This window comes from Myotis myotis, unplaced genomic scaffold (assembly GCF_014108235.1).
Source record: "Myotis myotis isolate mMyoMyo1 unplaced genomic scaffold, mMyoMyo1.p scaffold_m19_p_9, whole genome shotgun sequence".
In the NCBI taxonomy this organism is placed as follows: domain Eukaryota; kingdom Metazoa; phylum Chordata; class Mammalia; order Chiroptera; family Vespertilionidae; genus Myotis; species Myotis myotis.
This window is the reverse complement of record NW_023416401.1, coordinates 57,476,144-57,498,146: the sequence shown is the minus strand read 5'-3', so window position 1 is coordinate 57,498,146 and position 22,003 is coordinate 57,476,144. Positions and strand designations below refer to the sequence as shown.

Below are 22,003 nucleotides of genomic sequence, written 5' to 3'. Positions count from 1 at the left end.
TCGATGTTTCTGACTCTCTCCCTCTCTCCCTCCCTCTCTGTAAAAAATCAATAAAATATATTTAAAAAAAAAAAGCAAAGTCCTGACACACTAACAGCCTTGCTCTATCTTTCAACTCCCCTCCCCGTCCATGAAGTCTGGGGAGGGACTCCTGAAGCTTCTGGCTAAGGGGGAAAAGGAGCTACTCCCATTTGCTCCAATGCATCTCATCTAGAATGAGACTGAGGATGCACTGGCCTGGGGGGCTGCTGCTGGTGGCCAATTTTCTGGGAAGGTCTCTGGGTTCAAGCCCAGGTCCCCAGTGGCTTCCCCAAAATGGGACAGTCTGGCTCTCATGCACACTGCCTGGCTGCCTGGCACGTTAACTGCCAGGGAGAATCATATCTCCAAGGCTCACCTGGGTGCACCCCTGTTTTCCCTCCTAGGTCCCCCCTTCTAAAGGTCCCTGCGCTACCCGTATTCATGATCCTAGTGATCAGGGCCCGGTGGTTTTATCTGTCTTACCTGAGACTCTCCAAGCCTCTCTTTTCTTTCTCAGAAGGCTGTGGACCAAGCACCACTTCCCCACGATATTATTTGGGGCCTCCTTTCTGGGCCTCAGTTTTCTCATCTGCGAAATGGAGAACACCGGGTAATGGCACTGATACTTTGGGTGCTGCTGTGAGGAGAGCAGTGCGGCATCTAGGTTTTAAGCGTTTGCAGGGAAGTGTGGCATCAATGGGAAATTCAGGTGCATCCTATTAACAGCCACTTAATCAGCATTCTGATTGGCTTAGGGCCTATTTGGAGAACATTCGATTTTTGTTCAAGTCTCCATTGCTAAAGTGCAGTTAAGACCAAAAGCCATTTCAAGGCTCCTGATTTCCAAGCTCAAGGGTCCTAAATGTCTGGATCCAGATGAGGAACCGGAGGCCCAGAAAAGGCCTTGACCAGTTTTAGGCTGACTCTGTGCTGGGTAGGGGCCAAGAGCTGGGGTGGGGGGGTAGCATACAAGGTATTCCCCGCACCCCCAGGTCCTAGCGGGGTGGGGGTGGTCAACAGGTGTTCCACAGTAAGTGGTACAGAGACAAAAAGCAGGAAAGAGTACTGGCAGGCAGAGTTGGGGAAGAGCAAGGGAAACGTCCCGGAGCTGGTGCGATGGGCAGAGGAAAAAGAAACCAGCCAGGAGCACTGGAGCTCCTGGGCGGGCGGTCTGCCTCCCAAGGGCCTGTCTCTACGGGGCGAAGCCATGGCTCGGCTCCGCCGTGGGATCCACCTGGACTGAATGACACTGGCTGACTGTGTGACGAGGAGCAGGAGCCTCTCTGAAGCGCACGGGCACCTCAGGGACTGACGTATCTAGCACCCACCCCAGCAGCCGGACTGGACCGGATGGTACACCTGCGTGCCCCGCTCGGCGTCCTCGCGTTACCAACGCGCCTTCGGAACTGGTCGCTTTCACCTCTAGCCGCTGCGGGTGAGCGAGACCTGCGGCCTACATGTTTTGTGATGGTGTCGGGAGAAGCCTTCTACCCGATTCGATGGGCCCTTGTGGGCAGAACAGAGGTTGCATTCAGAGCCCGGTCCTTACCAGCGGGGGGTAAACCCCGGGCCTAACTGGGCCTCAGTTTCCCCTCTGTGCAATGGGAATAAACCACACTGCCGGCGGGAAGATCCTACTGAAGGGAGGATTACAAAGGTCGGAATTGACATTATTTCTCCTCCAAGCAGTGCTCCCCCCGCCCCCACAACCTGAAGCACACAGTAGGCGCCCCGGAAATGCTCTCCGAAAGGAGCTTCGGGCCACTTCCTGCCCCCGAGCGCACCATCCCAGCCCGGGTTCCCACCGCTCCTCCGGCGAGGCCATGCGGCATTCCTGAGGGGGGGAGGCGCAGGAAGAAGGTGCCCCCGGCCCCGCCCCCTCCGGGCGCGGTGGGCGGGGCCAAGCCCCTCGCGGCCGCCGGCACGCCCCGCGCGGGGTGGGCGTCGCTCGCGGCGCTCGCACGAAGTTTGTTTTCTCGCTCCGGGCGGGTGGGGGAGGGCGAGCGGCGAGAGCCGGCAGGCGGGGGAGAGGGGATCTGACGTCAGGCCGCGAGGTGCTTTCCAGCCGCGAGCTGTCAGGCCGAGTGTCAGGCCCGGCAGGTACGCGGCGCGCTCCCCCGGCGCCCCCCGCCCGCTGCCCAGACGCCGCGGACCGAGCCCCAGGCCGCGTGGACGGAAAAGCCGCTCGGGAAAGTCAGTGCGGGGCGCAGGGGCCGAGTTGATGAGGGGCGGGGGGCGCGCGGACAACTTGGAAAGTTTTTTCTTCTGGGCCGGAGGGGGAGGTGGCGTCGTCCTGGCGCGTGCGATGGTGGGTGTGTGAGCTCGGGGGTGTCTGTGAGTCCCGGCCGCACGGTGCTGGCGGGGGCTGGTAGGGGGTGCCCCACCCCCCCGCCGGGAGAAAACTCGTCTGGGGACCTTTTGGGGAACCCAGCTTCCTGGGATCCCACCACGGCAGATGGGCCGCCCCTGGCCCTGCCGGGGTGAGCGCGCGGGGGCGGGTTTGTTTGGTTTCAAAAGTGCACGTTGCTAACCGCCGGCAGCCCCCCGCCCCCCCCCCCAACCGCGTTGCGGCGGAGCGGGCGGGCGAGGGGGCCGCGGAGAGTGACAGCTGCGGGTGGGGGCCGCGGGAAGGGCCCGGAGCTGGGAGGGCCGGGGAGCCCGCGCGAGTTCCCCTTTCCTTTGGAACAAAGGAAAGTCTGTCTCGGAGGCATCTGTCACTCCCGGGCGGGTCAAGGAAGCGGGGCTCGGGGGGCCAGCGACCCCAAGAAAGTTTGTGCGCGCCGGGACCCTCAGGCCGGCCGAGCGTGAGCCGAGCCTCCGGCGGGGGAAACGCTCGGTCTCCCGGGTAGGGGGCGGCCAACATGGAGTCTGGGCGCAGGTCGGAGGGGGGGGCGGTGCGGAGGTGGGAGCCCAGCCCCCTCCCATCCCCTCCCCCTCCGGGCCGAGTTCCGAGCACAAAGCCGAGCGCGCAGGCTCGGCCGGCCCCGCGCCCCGAAGAGTCCGTCAGCGCCGAGCCGCGGGGGAAGGGGGTGGGAACCAAACTTTTTCCTGCCCCGGGACGGACATGTGAGTTTTTCTTCTTCCAGAGCCCCCGCCCCACCGAATTGCGGGCCCGCGGGTGAGCTGGAGCGCCCTGGCTGACGCGGGGCGGGGGGCTGAGGGGTGCAGGCGCCCCGGCTCAGGCCGATTCCCCGCCGCCCGGGAGCCATGTGCTCTGACGGGGTCTGGGCCGCGGGGGAGGCTGCGCGCTTTGTGTGAAGTGCGGGGCGTGCGGCGGGGTGCGCGGCCCGGGGGAGTGGCCCGCCGGGCGGGGAGTTGTCAGAAAGTTGGTGCGGAGTGACTGCAGGTCCGCATCGCGGCGTGTGCAGCCGGGTGCCCCGGGCGGTATATCGCCAGCTGCTGCCTCAGCCAGTGGGGCGAGAGCTGCTGGCCGGCGCGGTGACGTCCGGAGCTCTCCTGGCCCGAGAGGTCGTGGGGGGGCGGGGCGGGTAGGCTTGAGTTCGTGGGTGGGCTGATACCCGCGAGTTGGGCTGGTTGTGTGGGTGCCCGCTGGCCGTGCTAGAAGTGGGATCTGGAAACTGAGTGTGTGCTGTATGTGTCGGTGACATTTATGGGGATTCCAGGGGCCGAGGGATGAGTGGGTGCTGTTGGGGGGTTGTCCGGGGTGATTGTGGGGTGTCTATGTGGGGTACCTCCCCGGATTGTAAGTGGGCTGAGGTGCAGGCCACCAGGGTGGAGAGGTCTGTGTCGACTTGAGGGGGTCGTGCCACCGGCCGACCCTGAGACCCCACAGTCTGGAACCTGGCTAGCAGCCAGGGTGGAATTTGTACAGATAACCCTGAGTAAACTCGCAGCTTGCCAGGGCGGCATCCCTTCACCCAGATCCCAACTGCCCCGGCCACTCAGCTTTAGACACCTGACCGCGGAAAGCAGTCGGATGTTGGCGCTCTCTGAGGAGTGGCACCTCTAATCAGTGCTGTCTCGCCTCCAGGTGGCCTGGCTGGGAGGGTGGACCCTTCCCTCGAAAGCCTGGCCTGCCCAGCCCAGTTATCTGGGCTCTGGCCCAAGTTGAGGAAACAAAACCTGGGAAATGCCAGAGTCTGTTGGCCCAGCCTCCTGGGGAACTGTTAAAAGGCTGAGAAGGGAGGAGGCTTGAGATTCTGGCATCAGCTTGGCCTGGAACTTTTGGTTTAAAAATGTAAATCTCTTTTGCATGTGTGAACAAGAAGTTTGTCAGGGGGCTGAGCAACTGAGTTGGGTTGTCTAGGGAAACACCTTCTTTCATTTGATGTGGGGGCTTAAGCCCAGAAAGGGGAGGAAGGACATTGCGCAAGGTTAGGTAGCCGGGTTGGAGGGACCAGAGCCCCGGCCTTGCTTATTTATTATAAGTTTTTGAGGAGTTGATTCTGGGACCAGGCCAGGAGCTAGATCACAAAGGAGAATGTATGAGAGACATCCCTCATGTTGAGGGATGGCTCAACACTCTGCAGGGCACACAGTAGGTGCACAGTAAATGTTACATGGGTTGCTATAGGACCATGGTGATTAATAGTTTCCTGACATCTTGGGAGACTTGGGAGGCAAGATGGTATGGAGTAAGGGTGAGGGACCAAACTACCTTGGTCCAAACCCACTATACTATATATACTATATCCTGGATGTGAGTTTTCTTTTCTATAACAGATTTTTTTTAAATATATATTTTATTGATTTTTTATAGAGAGGAAGGGAGAGAGATAGTTAGAAACATCGATCAGCTGCCTCCCGCACATCTCCTACTGGGGATGTGCCCGCAACCCAGGTACATGCCCCTGGCCGGAATCGAACCTGGGACCTTTCAGTCCACAGGCCAACGCTCTATCCATTGAGCCAAACCGGTTTCAGCCTCTATAACAGCTTTATTGAGATATAATTCACATACCGTAGAACTTGCCAATTTAAAGTGAACAAGGTAATGTTGTTTAGTACAGTTGAAATTTAAACAACCTGGGTTTGGACTGTGTGGGTCCACTTATGTGTGGAATTTTTTCTTTCTTTTTTTTTAAAATATATTTTTTATTGCTTTTTTACAGAGAGGAAGGGAGAGGGATAGAGAGTTAGAAACATTGATGAAAGAGAAGCATCGATCAGCTGCCTTCTGCACACCCCCTACTGGGGATGTACCCACAACCAAGGTACATGCCCTTGACCGGAATTGAACCTGGGACCCTTCAGTCCCCAGGCCGACACTCTATCCGGTGAGCCAAACCAGCTAGGGCTGGAATTTTTCAATAAGTGCCTGGCTCTGGCTAGGTGGCTCAGCTGATTGGAGCATAGAGCAGTACACCAAAGGGTTTTGGGTTTGATTCCTGGTCAGGGCACATACCTAAGTTTCAGGTTTGATCCTGGCCCCACATACAGGACCAATTTTTCTCTCCCTCTCCCTCTTCTTTCTCCCTCCCTCCCTCTCTTCCTCCCTTCCTCTCCTTCTAAAAGTCAATAAAAACAAATCCTCAGGTGAGGATTTTAAAAAAATAAATAAATACCATACTGTCTTCCATCTGATTTGAAGTCTATAGATGCATGGATCTACACCAGTGATGGCGAACCTATGACACACGTGTCAGAGGTGACACGAGAACTCATTTTTTTTTTGGTTGATTTTTCTTTGTTAAATGGCATTTAAATATATAAAACAAATATCAAAAATATATATAAAAAAATATATAAGTCTTTGTTTTACTATGGTTGCAAATATCAAAAAATTTCTGTATGTGACACGGCACCAGAGTTAAGTTAGGGTTTTTCAAAATGCTGACACGCCGAGCTCAAAGGTTCGCCATCACTGATCTACACCATCTTTTTAGGGGACTTGAGCATCTGCCAGATTTGGGTATCAACAAATCCCTTGTAAATACTGCGGGACAGCCAAGTTTTGCGGGAGTCAAATGTTATTTGCAGTTTTTCAACTGTGTGGCTTGGCACCCGCAACCCCCCCCCACACACACACACACGCACACACACATTGTTCAAGGGTGAACTGTATATTCACAACTATCCAACCATCACCACCGTCAATTTTAGAACATGTTTATCACCTCAAAAAAACCTTCACTCCCTTTAGCTATCACCCTTCTATTCCTGCCTAGCCCATTCTGGACATTTCATTAACATGAAGTTATAGAGTGTGTGTTCCTTGTAATGCGTTTCTTTCATTTAGCATTATATTTTCAAGTTTCATCCACATTGTAACATGAATCAGGACTTCAGTCCTTTTTATGGCCAAATAATATTGCACTGTATGGATAGACCTCATGTTATTTATCCATTCATCTGTTATTGATACTTGATTGTTTCCACCTTTTGCTTTATTTTATTTTATTTACTGATTGATTTGAGAGAGAGAGAAGGGAGAGAGACAGAAATCAACATCAATTGACTCTTATGAGCCCTGACCGGTATTAAACCCAAAACCTTTGGCATATCAGGTTGACAGTCTAACCCAACTGAATTACCCAACCAGGGTTCCACCTTTCGCTATTATGAATAATGTTGCTATAAACGTTTGTGTACAAGCTTTCGTGTGAACATAGGTTTTAATTTCTTTTGGGTAGATACCTAGGAGTGAAATTACTGGGTCACATGGTAACTATTTAAGAGCCATAGTATCTTAGGTGGCTTTCTTAATCTCTCTGGGCCTTAGTTTGCCCATCTATAAAATGATAATAATAGTATCCCCCTTACAAGGGCTTTGTGAGGATAGAATTGAGATAATAAATGGAAGATGCTCTGTACAGATCTCAAGAGTAACTAACTAATTATTTCTAGGCTGGCACTGCTTATTAATGAACTGCCATTTACAAGGAACATTTTGTAAAGTAAATGATTGTCTAACCACTATGCTGTACATCTGAAACGAATACAAAGTAATATTGAATGTAAACTAATTGGAGAAACTTCTAAATTTAAAAAAATGAGCTGCTATTTAGTTCAGTAGTCATCTACTGAAATAGAGGCATTTTGGACTCACCCCTTCTAGGTTGCCTAGGCTGTGGAATGTCCTGAGGCTTTGACTTGGAATTTCCCCATAGTTCTGGTGTCCAAGGCTCTAATCATGGTGTGTTTAGAGAATAGGAAGAGGGTGAGAAGCAGTGCATGGTAATGATATAATGTCCCCATCCCCTTTGTCACTTGTTCCAGGCTTGCCTGAGGTCCAGCTTAGCCCTTAGACATCATGTCAGACAGTGATCCGGGTGAGGATGAAGGCCTCCTCTCCCTGGCAGGCAAGAGGAAGCGCAGAGGGAACCTGCCCAAGGAGTCGGTAAAGATCCTCCGCGACTGGCTGTACTTGCACCGCTACAATGCCTACCCCTCTGAGCAGGAGAAGCTAAGCCTTTCTGGACAAACCAATCTGTCTGTGCTGCAGGTAAGGAGGGGGGCAGCGGAAGACCTGGGTGTAGTCCTCTCCCAGCCCTATCACTGACTCACCGTGTGACCTTAGGCTGGTCACCTCCCTCTCTGGGCCTCAGTTTCTCCTTTGGTCAGATGAGAACACCCAGTCCCCCTGCCACAAAGAAGGACAGTGACATGAGGTCATTGCAGCTAGATTTCAGATTTTTTTGAGAGTTCAGAAGAAGCAAGGAATTGTGTTAATGTCCAGGTGTCTCGTTAACATTGGAGGCCGTGGGAAGGTGAGAATGCATTGAGTGTCTGGAGTTCGGCCCCAGCCCAGAGTGATGCTTGGATGTGACTTGGTGGCAGGGGACAGCTGGTGATCTGCAGTGTTGGAATCATGGTCAGAGAAAGGGCAAAAGTGAGATTCTGGGTACAAAACCCAGTTCGGCCACACAGAAGCTGTGGACCACATCTTGATTTCCCCATCTATTAAGTGGGGGTTCCAATCCTCTCCTGCCTGACTGAATTGTTGTGAGGAACAAATTCAGAACTGGATGTGAAAGTGCTTTGAGTACTTCATAAGGTATTTATCAAAGTGCAAGACACTGCCTCAGTTGCCAACATGTAGGTGTTTTGTTTAAGTGCTGAGGCTGGACACCCCAGTCTGCCTTGCCTCCAGTTTGGCTCTCACCTACCTGGGAGACACAGAGCAGGGCCTCAGCCTAGCAAAGGCCCACCCCCCTTTCCACTTCTGTCCTTTCCTAGACCACTTCTCCAATCCATGATATGGTTTCTCCCTCCTTCCCTTGCCCCACTGGGAACCTCCCAGGTCTTCCCAGCTCTTGTCCCTCCTCCATGAATTGTCATGGTGAGTATTCAGTCCTCAGAACTCCTGTCACCTGACTTACACTCGCTGGGCAGTGGTTGATTGGAGTCTGCCTACAAGAAAGGCTTTTCGTGTTACAAACCCTGACTCGGATCCCATCTTCTCCACAAGAGGTAGCTTTGACCTGGGCCATGTCACTGCCTCCTCACTGAGTTTCCTCCTCGAGTTTCCTCTTCTGAAAAAGGGAGGTGATTGTAGCATTTTCGCAGTGTGTAAGGAGGGACAGAGAAGAATTCAAGGCACACTGTGAGGTGTTTGGCAGAGTCAGTGCTTCTGCTCTCCTTTTTCTCCTTACCTCTCCTAAATCATAGGTCTTGGACTGACCCCAGGTGTCTAGCAGTGCCTAGCTCCTTACAGGGTACTGCCAAGCACTCCACTATGCCCATCTCTATGCTGGACAGAGTTGGGATCCCAGAGGAACCAGACTCATTCCTACCCGCAAGGAGTGTGTATTCTTGGATGCAGTAGCAGGAAAGACTTGGTCACTGATGTTTGCAAAAAGCCGTCCCTGCTGGCAGTGACTGAAAGCGGCAGAGAGCCAGGGCGGGGCTTCTGCCCTGGAGCCTGAGAGCCAGCATCACCTAGAGAGCCTCTTTGCTGGTCTTCCTGCCTCCAGCCTTGTTCCTTTTAAGTCTATTCTCTTGAACACTAAGTGTAATTCTGATTGTGTCACACACTCCACAGACCCTATTGACTTCAGGATAAAGTCCAAACTTAGGTACTCAGCAGCCTCATCTCTCAGTTCTTCCTGCCCCTGGAGCCCTTGAGCCCTCTGGGCCTCCAGGCCTTCTCCCTTGGCTTCTTCCTGACCTTTCTGATCCGGGTTCATTCACTCCATTTCAGCATGTTCTTTGGAAAGCATCTGATTTTCCCAGCCTACGTGTGAGGCCACTGCTGTGTATTCCCACTGCCTCATACCTGCACTGTCAAGCCACTGGTCACACTACAATGAAATTGCTTTTTGTCAGGGACACTGTTTCTCAATTTAAAGAAAATATTTTTATTATCACATCACTTATATACAAATTGAAAACTGGGTAAAAAACGTCTTGCTTTTGCTCTTATACATAACTATAAAATACACAGTTTTCCAAAGCAAATTACTGTAAAACCAGTGAGATTTCATCTAACTGCATCATTATAAATGGATGGTGTTATGTGTGACAGAGGCACCGACGGGAGTTGAGCAAGTCTGGGTTGCCACAGGCCATGGTGCTCCTGCCCATAATCCCAACAGAAACACAAAGCCACAATGTTCTTGTGGAGAACTAGTGGGTCCCTAGGACAGCATATCCCCAGATCCCACTTACAGAAATGTAGGTCTGGGGCAAGGGTTAGCTAGAGACTTCTGATGAAGGCGTAGGAGGAGTTCCAGTGGCCACCCAGCACTAGAGTCATGCCCAGAGTTCAAAAGCAGTGGGGGCCACCTGGCACTACTTGATGGAAACTATATTATGAATTCCCAGAGTACACCTCTGCTTGGAGGTCTTACGGGAACTTTAAGTTTCCTTGATTACTGATAACATCTCCAAGCTGGCTCTTTCCCTTTAGAAGGGTTCCTCTTGAAGCTCTTTCCCAGCTTATGTAGTCAGTCACCAATTCCTATACATACCCCTTAAATATTTCTGGAATAAGGCTTTTCTATCTGGACCTACTACCCTTGTCTGATCACTTGTCACCCCTCTACTTAAAATTAAAACCCTTCAATGGCTTCTGCCAACCTAATGACAACATCACCTGTCCCTATCTGCAGAGCCGCTTCATCCCTGGCTCCCCTCTCCATATTTCTGCCACACTGATTGATACCCCAGACCAGTTTGCTCCCATCTGACCAGGGAGACTCCCAACCCGTGGAGGACCTCTGCCTTCCCATAGCACTAGGACTGGGTCAGCATTTGGATCCTTGACTGTAATTGCTTTTTACAACGCACTAAACTCTGGAGGTCTGATCTCATTTATCACTGTATCCCAGTGTTTAGCTCAGTACCACATATCTGATAGGTGCTTCAGAAATAATTATTGAAGTGACAGAAAATGAAAATAAGTGTTAGAAATGTCAACAGGCAGGACCTCAGAAGTAAGGAAATGTGGTTCATCAATCCGGAAAAATGGGCTTAAGTTCCTGGAAGCATCTCTTTCCTGTATTTAATTTTTTGTTTTTAAGTGCCCTTTTTCTTTTTTCTTTTTTTAATTGTTTAAAGTATTACATATGTCTCCTTTTTCCCTGATTGACCCCCCTCCACCTCCGAAGACAAGCCCCCACCCCCCAGTGTCTTTGTCCATTGCTTACACTAATATGCATGCATACAAGTCTTTTGGTTGATCTCTAACCCCCCTCTCCCCTGCCTTCTCTCTGAGGTTGGACGGTCTGTTCAGTATATTTAATTTTTAAGACTTCATTATTTAAAACATTTGCAATACTGAATCCATAAAAAGAGAATATTCTAATGAACCTGTGGTACCAATCACCTGGCTTCAACAAGCATCCGCATTTTGCCAAGGCCTGTTTCCTCTTTCCCTGGGGACATCTCTTTTGATTGTCTCTTTTAACCGCCCAGGAGCTGTCTCATTAGCAAGTCAATGAGTCACTTAACTAACTGGTTTGCTGGTACTTGCCCAGGGCTAGGCAGGTAGGATGGTGAGGCCAACTACAAAGGTCATTTGTAAAGGATTTTTCAGTGGAACCTGTGACCCCCCCCCCCCCCCCAAGCCCTCTTTATTGCTGTGGTTTCTGACTGGTCTAAGGGGCTGTTTGGGGGAGGGAAGGTGAGTGTAGCAGGGAGGTTCTGGCTCCATTCCTTCACTCTGTAATATTGACTGGGGTTATGCTCTGCTCTAGGCCCAGTGCTCTGAGCTGGAAGCTCCCTGCCCTTGGCTAACCTCAGGGGAGGGAGGAGAGGAGGGAAGACATTATTTAAAAGACTATTTAATGCAATTAAATACCAATTCGGTGTCTGAAAGGCTTCTCTCAGGAAGCAGCATGTGAATGGAGTCTTGACAGACTTGGAGGAATAGGGAGGTAAGGGCAGCAGTCCCTTGGGAATGGGGAACCAGACAGGTAAGAAAGGAGCCTGCTGGAGAAGCTGTAGTGGGCTGCTCTGTGGCAGGTGTGGCCTGGCCCAACACTCAGCAACACCTTACCCTTTGAAGCTGCTCTCCTGACTCTGATGCCAAAGCTAGCTGCCTCCCGATTCTTCCTGCCTGCCAGCAACCTTGTCTCCCCACCTCAGGGCCTTTCATCTATATGTATATCTTTTGAGCTTCTGTGTAAGCTTATTTGCGTAAATAAAGGGCTCGATCCACAAGGACAAATTACACCAGTGGGTTAAACCATTGGTTCCTAAGCCTGAGTGGCAGAACTCTGGGAAGCTTAAAAACACACATTTCTGGCCAAAACTGGTTTGGCTCAGTGGATAGAGCGTCGGCCTGTGGACTGAAGGGTCCCGGGTTCGATTCCAGTCAAGGGCATGTACCTGGGGTTGCGGGCACGTCCCCAGTGGGAGATGTGCAGGAGGCAGCTGGTCGATGTTTCTCTCGCATCGATGTTTCTAACTCTCTATCTCTCTCCCTTCCTCTCTGTGGAAAAATCAATAAAAATATATTTAAAAAAAAAAAACAAAAACAAAACAAAAAAACACACATTTCTGACTTGCCCCCTTCCCCACCAGATCTATAAAGCAGGTGAGAAATAGCTATTTCTTTTATTTTTTCTTCTTTAGAGAGAGAAAAAAACCTTGACTTTTGTTTCACTTATGCATTCATTGGTTGATTCTTATATGTGCCCTCACCAGGGATAGAACCTGCAATCTTGGCATAGTGGGATGACGCTCTTAACCAACTGAGCTACTCGGCCAGGGCCAAAATAGCTGTTTCTTAGAATTACCCTCAAGGTGGTTTAACACAGCCAGCCTGCCCTTAAGAGCACTTGGATGTGGTGATCACAACACAAATGGAGGTACCATGAGTTTGGGAAAGGTCTCTCCATGTCTTCACTTTCCTCTCCCCGCTTTTGCTTCTGTCTTTCACAGCTGAAAACACGTTAAAATTGAAGCCATGTGTCGCCTTGTCAAATGCCCTGCTCTGATCCTCATGGCCTTCACCCACTTCCTGGCCCCTCCCACTCCCATTTGCCACAGTGATTCCTCCCGTGTTGTTCATCTCAGCCACTGATAAAAATGAAAAAGACTGACAGGGCAGTAGCTGTTCGGACAGCGCCCTGTTTTATGGTGGAGACAGGCTTTCAGGCACCCAGTCTGTTTTGCCTTATCAATCACAGAATTCACCTTGGCATTCTCCCTACTACTTCCCCAAGGACCTAGAGTTGGAGTGAGTCACATGCTCTACAACTGACATTGGTGGTGCACTCAGGCCTCCTGCATTTACCCAGCCCCCCTCAGCTGTGCATTTCTATCGGATGAGAAGACAAAACAGACAGCAGTCTGCCAAGTTTTCTGCAGACGGGGGTGTGTGTGTGTGTGTGTGTGTGTTTTCAGAATTATAAGCCAAAATGGGAGGTGCAGCTAGGGGCTAGATGCCCTCGCAGCTGTGAGAACACTCCCAGATTCCCTTCCCCAAGGCTGCTTTCTCAACAGAAATATTCATCCTTATCTCCCTTGACCCAGGTCACTGATCTGTTTCCCCTGCAACAGGGGTGAGGTGGAGGGTTGCAGTGCTTTCCCGTAGCACAGGTAACTAAAGAGACAGTTGTGGACAGAGGGATGGAAGCAGTTGAACCAGGAGAAAAGGCCTTAGGCTGATTCTCTTCAGTCCTTTCACCTGCCTGGAACCAGGCTGTCTGAACCGGATCTGTTTGCACAGATGACCTTGAGCAAGTTCCTGAACCTCTGATCAGGGTCTGTTTCTTCAACAGTTCAAATAAAATGGAGATCCTCACAGAACCTGTTTCATAAGTTGTTGAAGATTAAATGAATAATTAGATGGGAAGTGTTCAGAGCAACACCTGACATGTTTTGGTTAAACAAGTGTTTGTTTTTTTAGGATTATGATAATGATTATCCAGCTATCTGTCCCTCTGGCAAAACAGAGCAAAGCAGAGTAAGAATAGCAGTAGGGACCTTAAAGCCAGGAGACCTGGGTTTGAATCCCGGATTTATACTCGGGAGTCTATGTGACTTTGGGCAAATTCTTTCTTCTCTTTGAGTTCCAGTTCCCCATTTGGTACTTTGGGGACACTGCTCACTACCCTTCCAGGCTTGTATGCAAATTAATAATGCAAGTGAGATGGCCGACATGATAACCTGGTGTCCGGAGTGCTTAGTTAGTTCCCTCACTTCATTGCACCCAGTTGTCAGCCTTATCCTTGGGGATCCCTTGCAGCTCTTGCCAGGATTCAGCTCAGCCAGTGTCTGAGAAGGACTTGGGAAAAATGGTAGGGGGTTTTGTGTGCTCAGTAGTACTGGTTGGACCATGGAGGTGCAAAGGGATAAGTGAGAACCCCAGGGGCAGGGTCCTTCCAGGCTGCCCGGGAGAAGGGAGAGAAGGCCCACAGAAGGCTTTGCCCTGCCCAGGAGCTTTCCCATCCTGACAGAGCCAGGGGCCTAGTACTGTCCTAGGATCACCTGTGGAATGGATGCAGCTATAGTCTGCTAGGCAAAGACCCATGCCAACTCCAGGCACCAGCTCCTGTCATAGGTGGCTAGCCTTTCAGCTGTGTAGACACGGAGTTCATAGGAAGATGGTACCCAAGGGCTTGCCAGGATATCAATCAAGAAAGGTGATGGTCAGGGGTAGAATTGATAGAGGAGCCCTGAAGAGAGCTGGGCCTTTGATCCATTCAGTGAACATTAGAGGAATGTTTGGAGAAACATCATGCATTGCTGCAGCCCATACAGTTCCCAGTATCCCAGCCACAGGAGATGAAGGGGGAGGGTTCTCATCTTTTCTTCCTCCTGGTGCATGCTCTGTGCGTATCTGGATAAACTGAGAAAGGAGACAGGATCAAGAGAAGGACCTAGAGTGGAATTCAGGTCAAGCCACTGTTTAAGCCTTTAGTCTTTTTTTTTCTTTTTTTTTTTTTCCAGAGAGGGAGGAAGGGAGAGAGAGACAGAGATAGAAACATTGATGTATTGATCAGCTGCCTCCTGCATGCCCCTTACTGGGGATCAAGCCCACAGACTGGGCATGTGCTCTGACCAGGAATCAGACCTGTGATCTTCTGGTGCATGGGTTGACACTCAACCACTGAGCAACACCAGCTGGGTTGTTCTGTCCTAGTGGATCAGCCCTGCCTGCTTTTGTTAGTTTCTTAAACCAAACCCTTTCCTGCCTCAGCACCTTGACATTTGCTGTTCCCTCTGACTAGAACATTCTTCCCTCAGTTTTCTATAAGGCTGGCTTTCTTTTTAATATATTTTTATTTCAGAGAGGAAGGGAGAGGGAGAGAGAGATAGAAATATCAATGATGAGAATCATTGATTGGTTGCCTCCTGCACACCCCCTACTGGGGATTGAGCCTGAAACCCAGGCATGTGCCCTTTAACAAATCAAACCCAGGACCCTTCAGTCTGCAGACCGACACTCTGTACTCTGAGCCAAACCAGCTAGGGCAAGGCTTGCTTTCTTTTAGGTCTCAGCCTTCCCAGACCTCTTGTCTATGGTAGTCTCCCTTATCTTTATATGCTATGCTTTTATTCCTGTCTGTTTCCTCCCTGGCACTTATTGGTGTCTTCTTGTCATATTTGTTCATTGCCAGTCTCCACAACCAGGTGGACTATAAGCACCACAGGGCAGAGTGCATGTCTGTTTAATTCACAAAGGGATCACCAGTACTAAGAACTAGGTCTGGCACATAATACGCACTCAAATAAGTATTATCTGAGTAAGCACGAAGCCTTGAAAGGGAGAGCAATAGGAAAGTGAGAAGTTCTAACCTGACTGTTTTGATGAATAAAGTCAGTTGGGCTCTGAGGCCGTGTGACAGCCTGAGGGAGGTTCATAGAGGAGGGACTCCTACTCCTCCAGGTTCAGAGGCCCAGGCTTGGGGACCCATGGTTAGAGGTGGACACTCCTGCCTGACTTCTCCAGGCTGAGGTTTACGAATGTTCATCAGTAAAATAGGAATTGATCGAAGTCATAGACCTGATGTAATTATGAGAAAATTGTGTAGATGTTTAGTGCTCAGTAATTGGAAGCTATGGGAAAACTCTTCACAGCGAAAGCTCTCAGAAAGATGCCCAGATCTGTGGATATCTTCCTACCAGGCCACACCCACCATGCCCCATTCCCAATATCCAGTTTCTAATGTTTCTTCTCTCCTGTTACCTCTGAGATAGCAAGAAAGTTATTAGGCTGCTTTTCCCCTTTGGTGACCCCTCCAGTGGAGGGCAAGAGGAAGAAGGACTTGGGGAAAATAGTAGGGGGAAGAAACTATTTTCTAGTCTAATCCATAACTTTTAAAATAATGCCCAGAGGAGCTGTTGTAGGATCTGTCTTGCCACATTTCCAGGCCATTAGGAGTAATTGAGAGAAAAGAGGGTATGAGTGGTTGATCTTTTAGATCAGGGATGTAGGCAGTTGGAAACATAGGGATGGAGAATGTCCAGCCCGCAAACTGTGTAAGGCCTGTGAAATCATTTGGTCTGGCCCTGCCAAGGCATTAGGGGTGAGTTAATTAAATGTTTGACCAAATAGAGCAGGTTAATTATTAAGTTGATAATTTTGTATGGCCCTCAAATGAAGTTATAAATCTGCAAATGGCCCTTGACAGAAAAAAAAAAAAACGGTTCCCACCCGTTTTGTTTTATTTTTTAAATATATATATGTTTTTATGTTGGAGAAGAAGGGAAAGGGAGAGAGAAATGGAAACATCAATGATGAGAGAGAATCATTGACCAGCTGCCTCCTGCACACCCCACACTAGGGATCAAGCCCACAACCTGGACGTTTCTCACTGAGAATTGAACCATGACCTCATGGTTCATCGACGCTCAACCACCAAGCTACGCCTGTTTTTTAAAATTCTCACCCGAGGATATTTTTTTCCATCAGTTTTTTAGAGAGAGTGGAAGGGAGGGAGGAAGAGGCAGAGAGAGAAACATCAATGTGAGAGAGACACACTGATTGGTTGTCTCCCACACATGCTGGACACGGCCTGGGATTGAACCTGCAAACCCAGGTATGTGCCCTTGACCAGGAATTGAACCCACAACCCTTTGGTGCCTGGACCAGAGAGGTGTTTTGAATCCATTTCCTCTCCTCTAGCCCTATTGCTGATATCTTAGATCAGCTAAGGCTTAGAGGAGTAGGCATTCTCAGGTGGAAAGGAGGGCACTTCAGAAAAAAAAAAAAAAAGTGATGTGCAAAAGGCATCATGGAGCTATTTAAAGAAAGAAAAAAAAAACCCCGCACAGGGCCTGATGAGCAATTTCACATGCTAAAGAACACAAGAGCTGGAAATAGAGGCCATGGCAGGGGAGAGTTTAACACCAGGTTTGGGTGTCTAGACTTGACCTTGTAGGCAGTCGGAAACATATGGCAGTTTTCTAGAATAGGAATAACAGTCATTGCATTTTATTTATTTATTTTTATTATTTTTTTAATCCTCACCCAAGGATATTTTTTCCCATTGATTTTTCAGAGAGAGTGGAAGAGAGAGGGCAAGACAGAAACATCGATGTGAGAGAAACACATTGATTGGTTGCCTCCTGTACGCACCCCGACCAGGGCCCAGGCTGGGGAGGAGCCTGCAGCCGAGATATATACCCTTGTCTGGAATCGAATCTGACACCCTTTGGTCCGCAGGCTGATGCTCTATCCACTGAGCCAAACCTGTGAGGGCAACAGTCATTGCATTTTAGAAAGAGAAGTGACAACTAGTGAAGAGGCTGGGCAGGAGAGCCATGAAGCTGTTAAAAAGATGTCTTGGCTTTGCAGTGTAACTCTTCACAGTGAGAAACACTTGGACAGTGAGAAATTTCATGCCTCATGTATAGGTCCAAAGAGATTGATGTAAACAGTGAATTAGATGGGAATGGGGTCAACATTAAATGGGAGCTTTCTGAGCAGCATGTATGAAAAAAGACTTAAGAATGTTGGTTGAATGCACATTCAACTGGAGCCACTGATCCTAGTTTTGCCTGGAAACAGTCATTTTCTTCTTTCTGACATTCTTTGGTGTCTTTATAGAAATTTAGGAGTGAATTGCCTTGGCACCAGGTCCTTTCATTTCCCATTTCCCAAATAGAACAAACATTTGTCATCTCATCACACCCCCTGTAGCAAGTTGCTCTTTTGCTTAGAACCCTCCTACACTCCCCATCACCCGTAGAATAAAGAACCAAATCCCCACCATCGAGGTAAGCTCTAGTTACCACTCTTAGCTTCAGCCCTTGGAGCTAAGCTGTTCCTTGTCTGAGCTCCTCAGAGGCACTCTGCTTCCACCTGTTACAGGGTCTTTTCAGATGTTGATCCCCGTAAATCAGTGGTTCTCAACCTTCCTAATGCTATGACCCTTTAATACAGTTCCTCATGTTGTGGTGACCCCCAATTTCATTGTTACAAATTGAACATAATTAAAGCATAGCGATTAATCACAAAAACAGTATGTAATTATATGTGTGTTTTCCGATGTCTTAGGCGACCCCTGTGAAAGGGTCCTTTGACTCCCAAAGGGGTCGCGACCCACAGGTTGAGAACCGCTGCCCTAAACTGAACGTTCCTCTCCCTTCCCACCTAAACTACTACTCATCCTTCAGATCTCAATTTAGGAGCCATTTCCTCAGAAAATACCACCCTGAATCCACAAAGACTAGATTGGGTCTCCAACAGCACACCATTATACCTTCCCTTCATTGGATAAATCTTTGTTGCAATTTTATATTCATTTGTATGATTTCTTCTTTAACTCTCTCTTCCCAATATGAACCTTTCTGAGGACTGTGATTGTGTCATTTGCTGCTATGTTATGGGGCCTGACATAGGTGCTTCATAGCTGGTTTTAATTTAGTGAACTGATCATAGTCTCTTATACTCATTTCAGATATGTAACTGGTTCATCAACGCTCGGCGGCGGCTTCTCCCAGACATGCTTCGGAAGGATGGCCAAGACCCCAACCAATACACCATTTCCCGCCGAGGGGGCAAGGCCTCAGATGTGGCCCTCCCCCGTGGCAGCAGCCCCTCGGTGCTGGCTGTGTCTGTACCAGCCCCCACCAATGTGCTCTCCTTGTCTGTGTGCTCCATGCCACTCCACTCAGGCCAGGGGGAAAAGCCAGCAGCTCCCTTCCCACAAGGGGAGCTAGAACCCCCCAAACCCCTGGTGACCCCTGGCAACACTCTCACCCTGCTGACCAGGGCTGAAGCCGGAAGCCCCACCGGTGGACTCTTCAACACACCACCACCCACACCCCCAGAGCAGGACAAGGAGGACTTCAGCAGCTTCCAGCTACTGGTGGAGGTGGCACTACAGAGGGCTGCTGAGATGGAGCTTCAGAAGCAGCAGGACCTATCGCTGCCGTTACTGCACACTCCCATCCCCTTCGTCTCTGAAAACCCCAAGTAGGCATCTGCCCACAGGGGTGCTCGAGGCTCGAGCCAGCTGTCCTGGGTTTCTGTTTTGGTTCCCTTTCATACAGAGCATTTTCTGTGGTTCACTGCCAAACATCGGATCATCTCCTCTGTCCAGGATCTTCAGCAGGAAGACACCAGCTGGTGTCACTGCACTATGATGGGGACCTCCTCTGCTGACTGCCTTTCTCCAGGCCTCCTCAGGTGATGAGACCAAGAGAGCGGAGACAGGCATGGTGCTGCTACTTCTCCAGAGAACCCACAGGACACCTTTGTTCCAGCTGCTTTCCTGGGCTGCACACAGGAAACCTGCCGAGTTCAGACCTATGCTGGGTCCAGATTGCCCCTGGGCTGGCTGCTCTGTTAAGCAGTGTGGACATTCCTAGTTCTTAATTGTGAACAAAAGAAAAGAGGAACCCAGCAGGTAGAACAGACTCCAGTTGAATATTCAGGTTTTTGTCAAACTTGGTGTTCATTTCTCCCTTTTTGCTGTTGTTTGCATTCATGGGGGCAGCGAGCCCAGGTGTGGGGAATAAGAGTGCATTGTGTGACAGAGTCTGATGAACTGGGAATGATCCACTACTACAACAGGTGATTGTTTTATAAGGAAGGAGTATTTTTGTTTGGGGGACCAGTTAAATCTCTGCAGAATTCCTAATGGTTATTTTATTGTTGGTTTGGTTTACCCAAAAAAGGAGAGAAAGACTTTTATAGGCTTTGGCTTTTCTGGATCAGGAACCGAAGGAGGATAAAGCCAAAGCCAGCAAGAGGGTCCAACAGAGAATCTGACCAAACTTTCTAGGCACAGAGCAGAGAAGGATGATAAAACTGGAGAGGTGTTTTTTATATTTCTGTTTTTACTGTACTTTTTGGGGTGGGGTGGGAGGGAGGAAGCTAGACTGAGGCAGTAGGGTTTTATTTTTTTGTTTTTTCTCTTTAATGTTTTTCCCTTCTTTATCCTTGAAAGTTTTGCCCTGCAGCCTTTGGAGTCCTTTAGGTAAAGTTGGATTAGTGGCCAGAATGTCAAAAGCTCCATCTACTGGCAGCTTTTCCCACGGTGGTGGCAGGAAACTACTCCTGGAAGAAGCAGGGAATAGTTTCCTGCCACCAGCTGCCTGAGGAACTGTCTTCAGAGGAGGCTGGGGCTGGAAATTATGAAGCCTGTTCACCCTGAGTCTTTTTGTGTTGCACCTTTCTTTAAATTGGAGTTGCAGAGGCTCCTGCCCTGAACTTAACAGCGAAACAGATCACAGTTGGTCTTGTTCTCCTCCCTCCTCCCCGTTTTTATTTTGTTGTTTCATTGCTGACAGTGCTCAATAGCAGTATACCCCATCTTTATATATCCTAAGAAACACTAATCCTAGCTTATTAGCCAAAATATTTTTGTTCTGAATAATATTGTTACTGGGCCAAAAGACAGGTCAGGAGCCCCAGCCTGTAGTTTCCTGAAGTTTCCAGGTCAGGCACAAGGGGAAGAGTTACTTGGTGTTGGCTGACTTGGTTAGGTCTGGCCAGGAGAAAAGGCAGAAACAGGTATTCTGTCCTTTCTGGGCTGATCTCTGAAGACTTCAGGAAGGCATCCTCATTTCTGAGTGGTTTAGCCCACCTCTTGGTGTGAGAGTGGGGATTAGTATTTACAGAGAGGGAGCTTTGCTCTGAGTGGGCAAGTTTCCTAAGCTCTCTTTTGCGTGCTCCCTCGTCCTGTGCCCTCTTTTTCCATGCCCTGGGTGGGTGGGAAGGGGATCAGGGATCCTCACCCTCCTCCAGCCCAGCTGGGGAAAAATGAACATGAACATGGCAGCTTCAAGATTAGTAGACGCTGCTGTTTGCCCAGCCTCTTCTACCCCACCCATGTTTGTGAGCCCGGGTCTGGTGTGACTGTTGTAAGATGCTTGTAGCAGGGGACTTTGGAAGTGTGTTGGGCTGGGGTGGGACTTTTCCTTCCAACAGTGCACTGAGCAGTGGAGGTGGTGAGGGTGTGGGAGCCATGCTGCTGAATTCTGGTTGGCATTCCCCTCTCCCCTTTGTGCAAGATAGGGAGGCTGGGGGTGGGGCAGCCTCTGCTTGGTTTGGTTGTGAGATAAACCTGGAGGAGAAGCACAGTTATCCCATTGAAATAATTTGAGCAGAAAACTACTGTAAATAAGTTTTGTTTTTGTCTTTTGTCAAATAAAACTGTTTTTGGTTTTGTTTTGTTTTTTTGTTTTTCAAGTAGAAACAGATTGATCCACTGTGACCCAGGGCCCAGCCTGGAGATGGGGCAGTTGCCGAGTTCTTATTCTGCATTACCTTTTACCTGCTCTAGTAACCACCTGTAAGTGTACATTCTGTAGCCTTACTTCCTTGGCCTCAACCCTGTTCCATATCCCATTCATCATGGTGGCAGGGGGCATATGCATCCCAATCTGGACCAGTTTTTCCTGGGATCAACAATGAGCTTTGGATTTTGCTAAGTAGTGAGGGGACTCAGGGACCTGGGAACTTTTTCCTCTCCCTCTCCCAATGAGGAAAGAGCATGATTACAGTATGAGGCTAGCACAAAAGCAGAGACGAGATGGATGTTGTAGTCATATCTGAAACCAGTACCACCTCTGGACTTCCCAATTACATAAGCTAGTAAATTCCATTTTTTCAATAAGCTAGCTGGGGGTTGCATTTCTGTCATAATGACTACACATTATAATTACAGCCCAAATAGTACAAAATCTGCAAGAGTAGTAAACAGTCTTGCTACATGCCTGGGTCTGTGCTCTGTTCATTCTCTTAATTTCTGTATGCACACACAAGAAGTGAGATGCCCTTCTCAAAGGTAAAGAAACTAGGGATTTTTATTTGCCCACCTATTGGTGTGAGATTAGTATTTACAGAGAGGGAGCAAAGGATATGAATTCAAGTCTGTCTTGTTTGAAGTCACCTTGAGTTCTACCCAGACCTTATTTGAACTAGTAATGGGCAACTCCCAGCCTACTGGCATCCAGCTATCTAACATGATTTGGGCTAAGCCCTAGAAACTTGTTCTACTGAACCAAATTGGCTTCTTTCCTGATTTCTCCCTAGTATACCTGGATGAAGGATATCAAATCTCCCATAGGTCATGCTCCTTTAGGAATTTGGAGACAACTTCACTGCTCAAGTTCTGGAGATTAAAGAGCCCCAATTTAGCCATTCATTCACCCAAGGTCCTGATTTCACCACTTC

The 22,003-nt window shown here is 49.3% G+C and overlaps 1 protein-coding gene across 3 annotated transcripts; it reads left to right on the top strand.

Annotated features, from left to right (window-relative positions):
- The first annotated feature begins 2,028 nt into the window (after window positions 1–2,028).
- Window positions 2,029–20,994, top strand: TGIF2 (TGFB induced factor homeobox 2). Of its 3 annotated transcripts, none has more exons than XM_036321306.1 (3): window positions 2,029–2,121; window positions 7,201–7,426; window positions 18,279–20,994. In XM_036321306.1, the coding sequence occupies exons 2-3, from the start codon at window positions 7,235–7,237 to the stop codon at window positions 18,798–18,800; spliced, it is 714 nt and encodes a 237-aa protein (XP_036177199.1). In that variant the 5' UTR covers window positions 2,029–2,121; window positions 7,201–7,234; the 3' UTR covers window positions 18,801–20,994. The 3 variants fall into 3 exon arrangements, with proteins under 3 accessions (XP_036177199.1, XP_036177197.1, XP_036177198.1); XM_036321304.1 differs by having other exon boundaries at window positions 2,041–2,214; XM_036321305.1 differs by lacking the exon at window positions 2,029–2,121 and adding an exon at window positions 2,942–3,087.
- The last annotated feature ends 1,009 nt before the right edge of the window (window positions 20,995–22,003 follow it).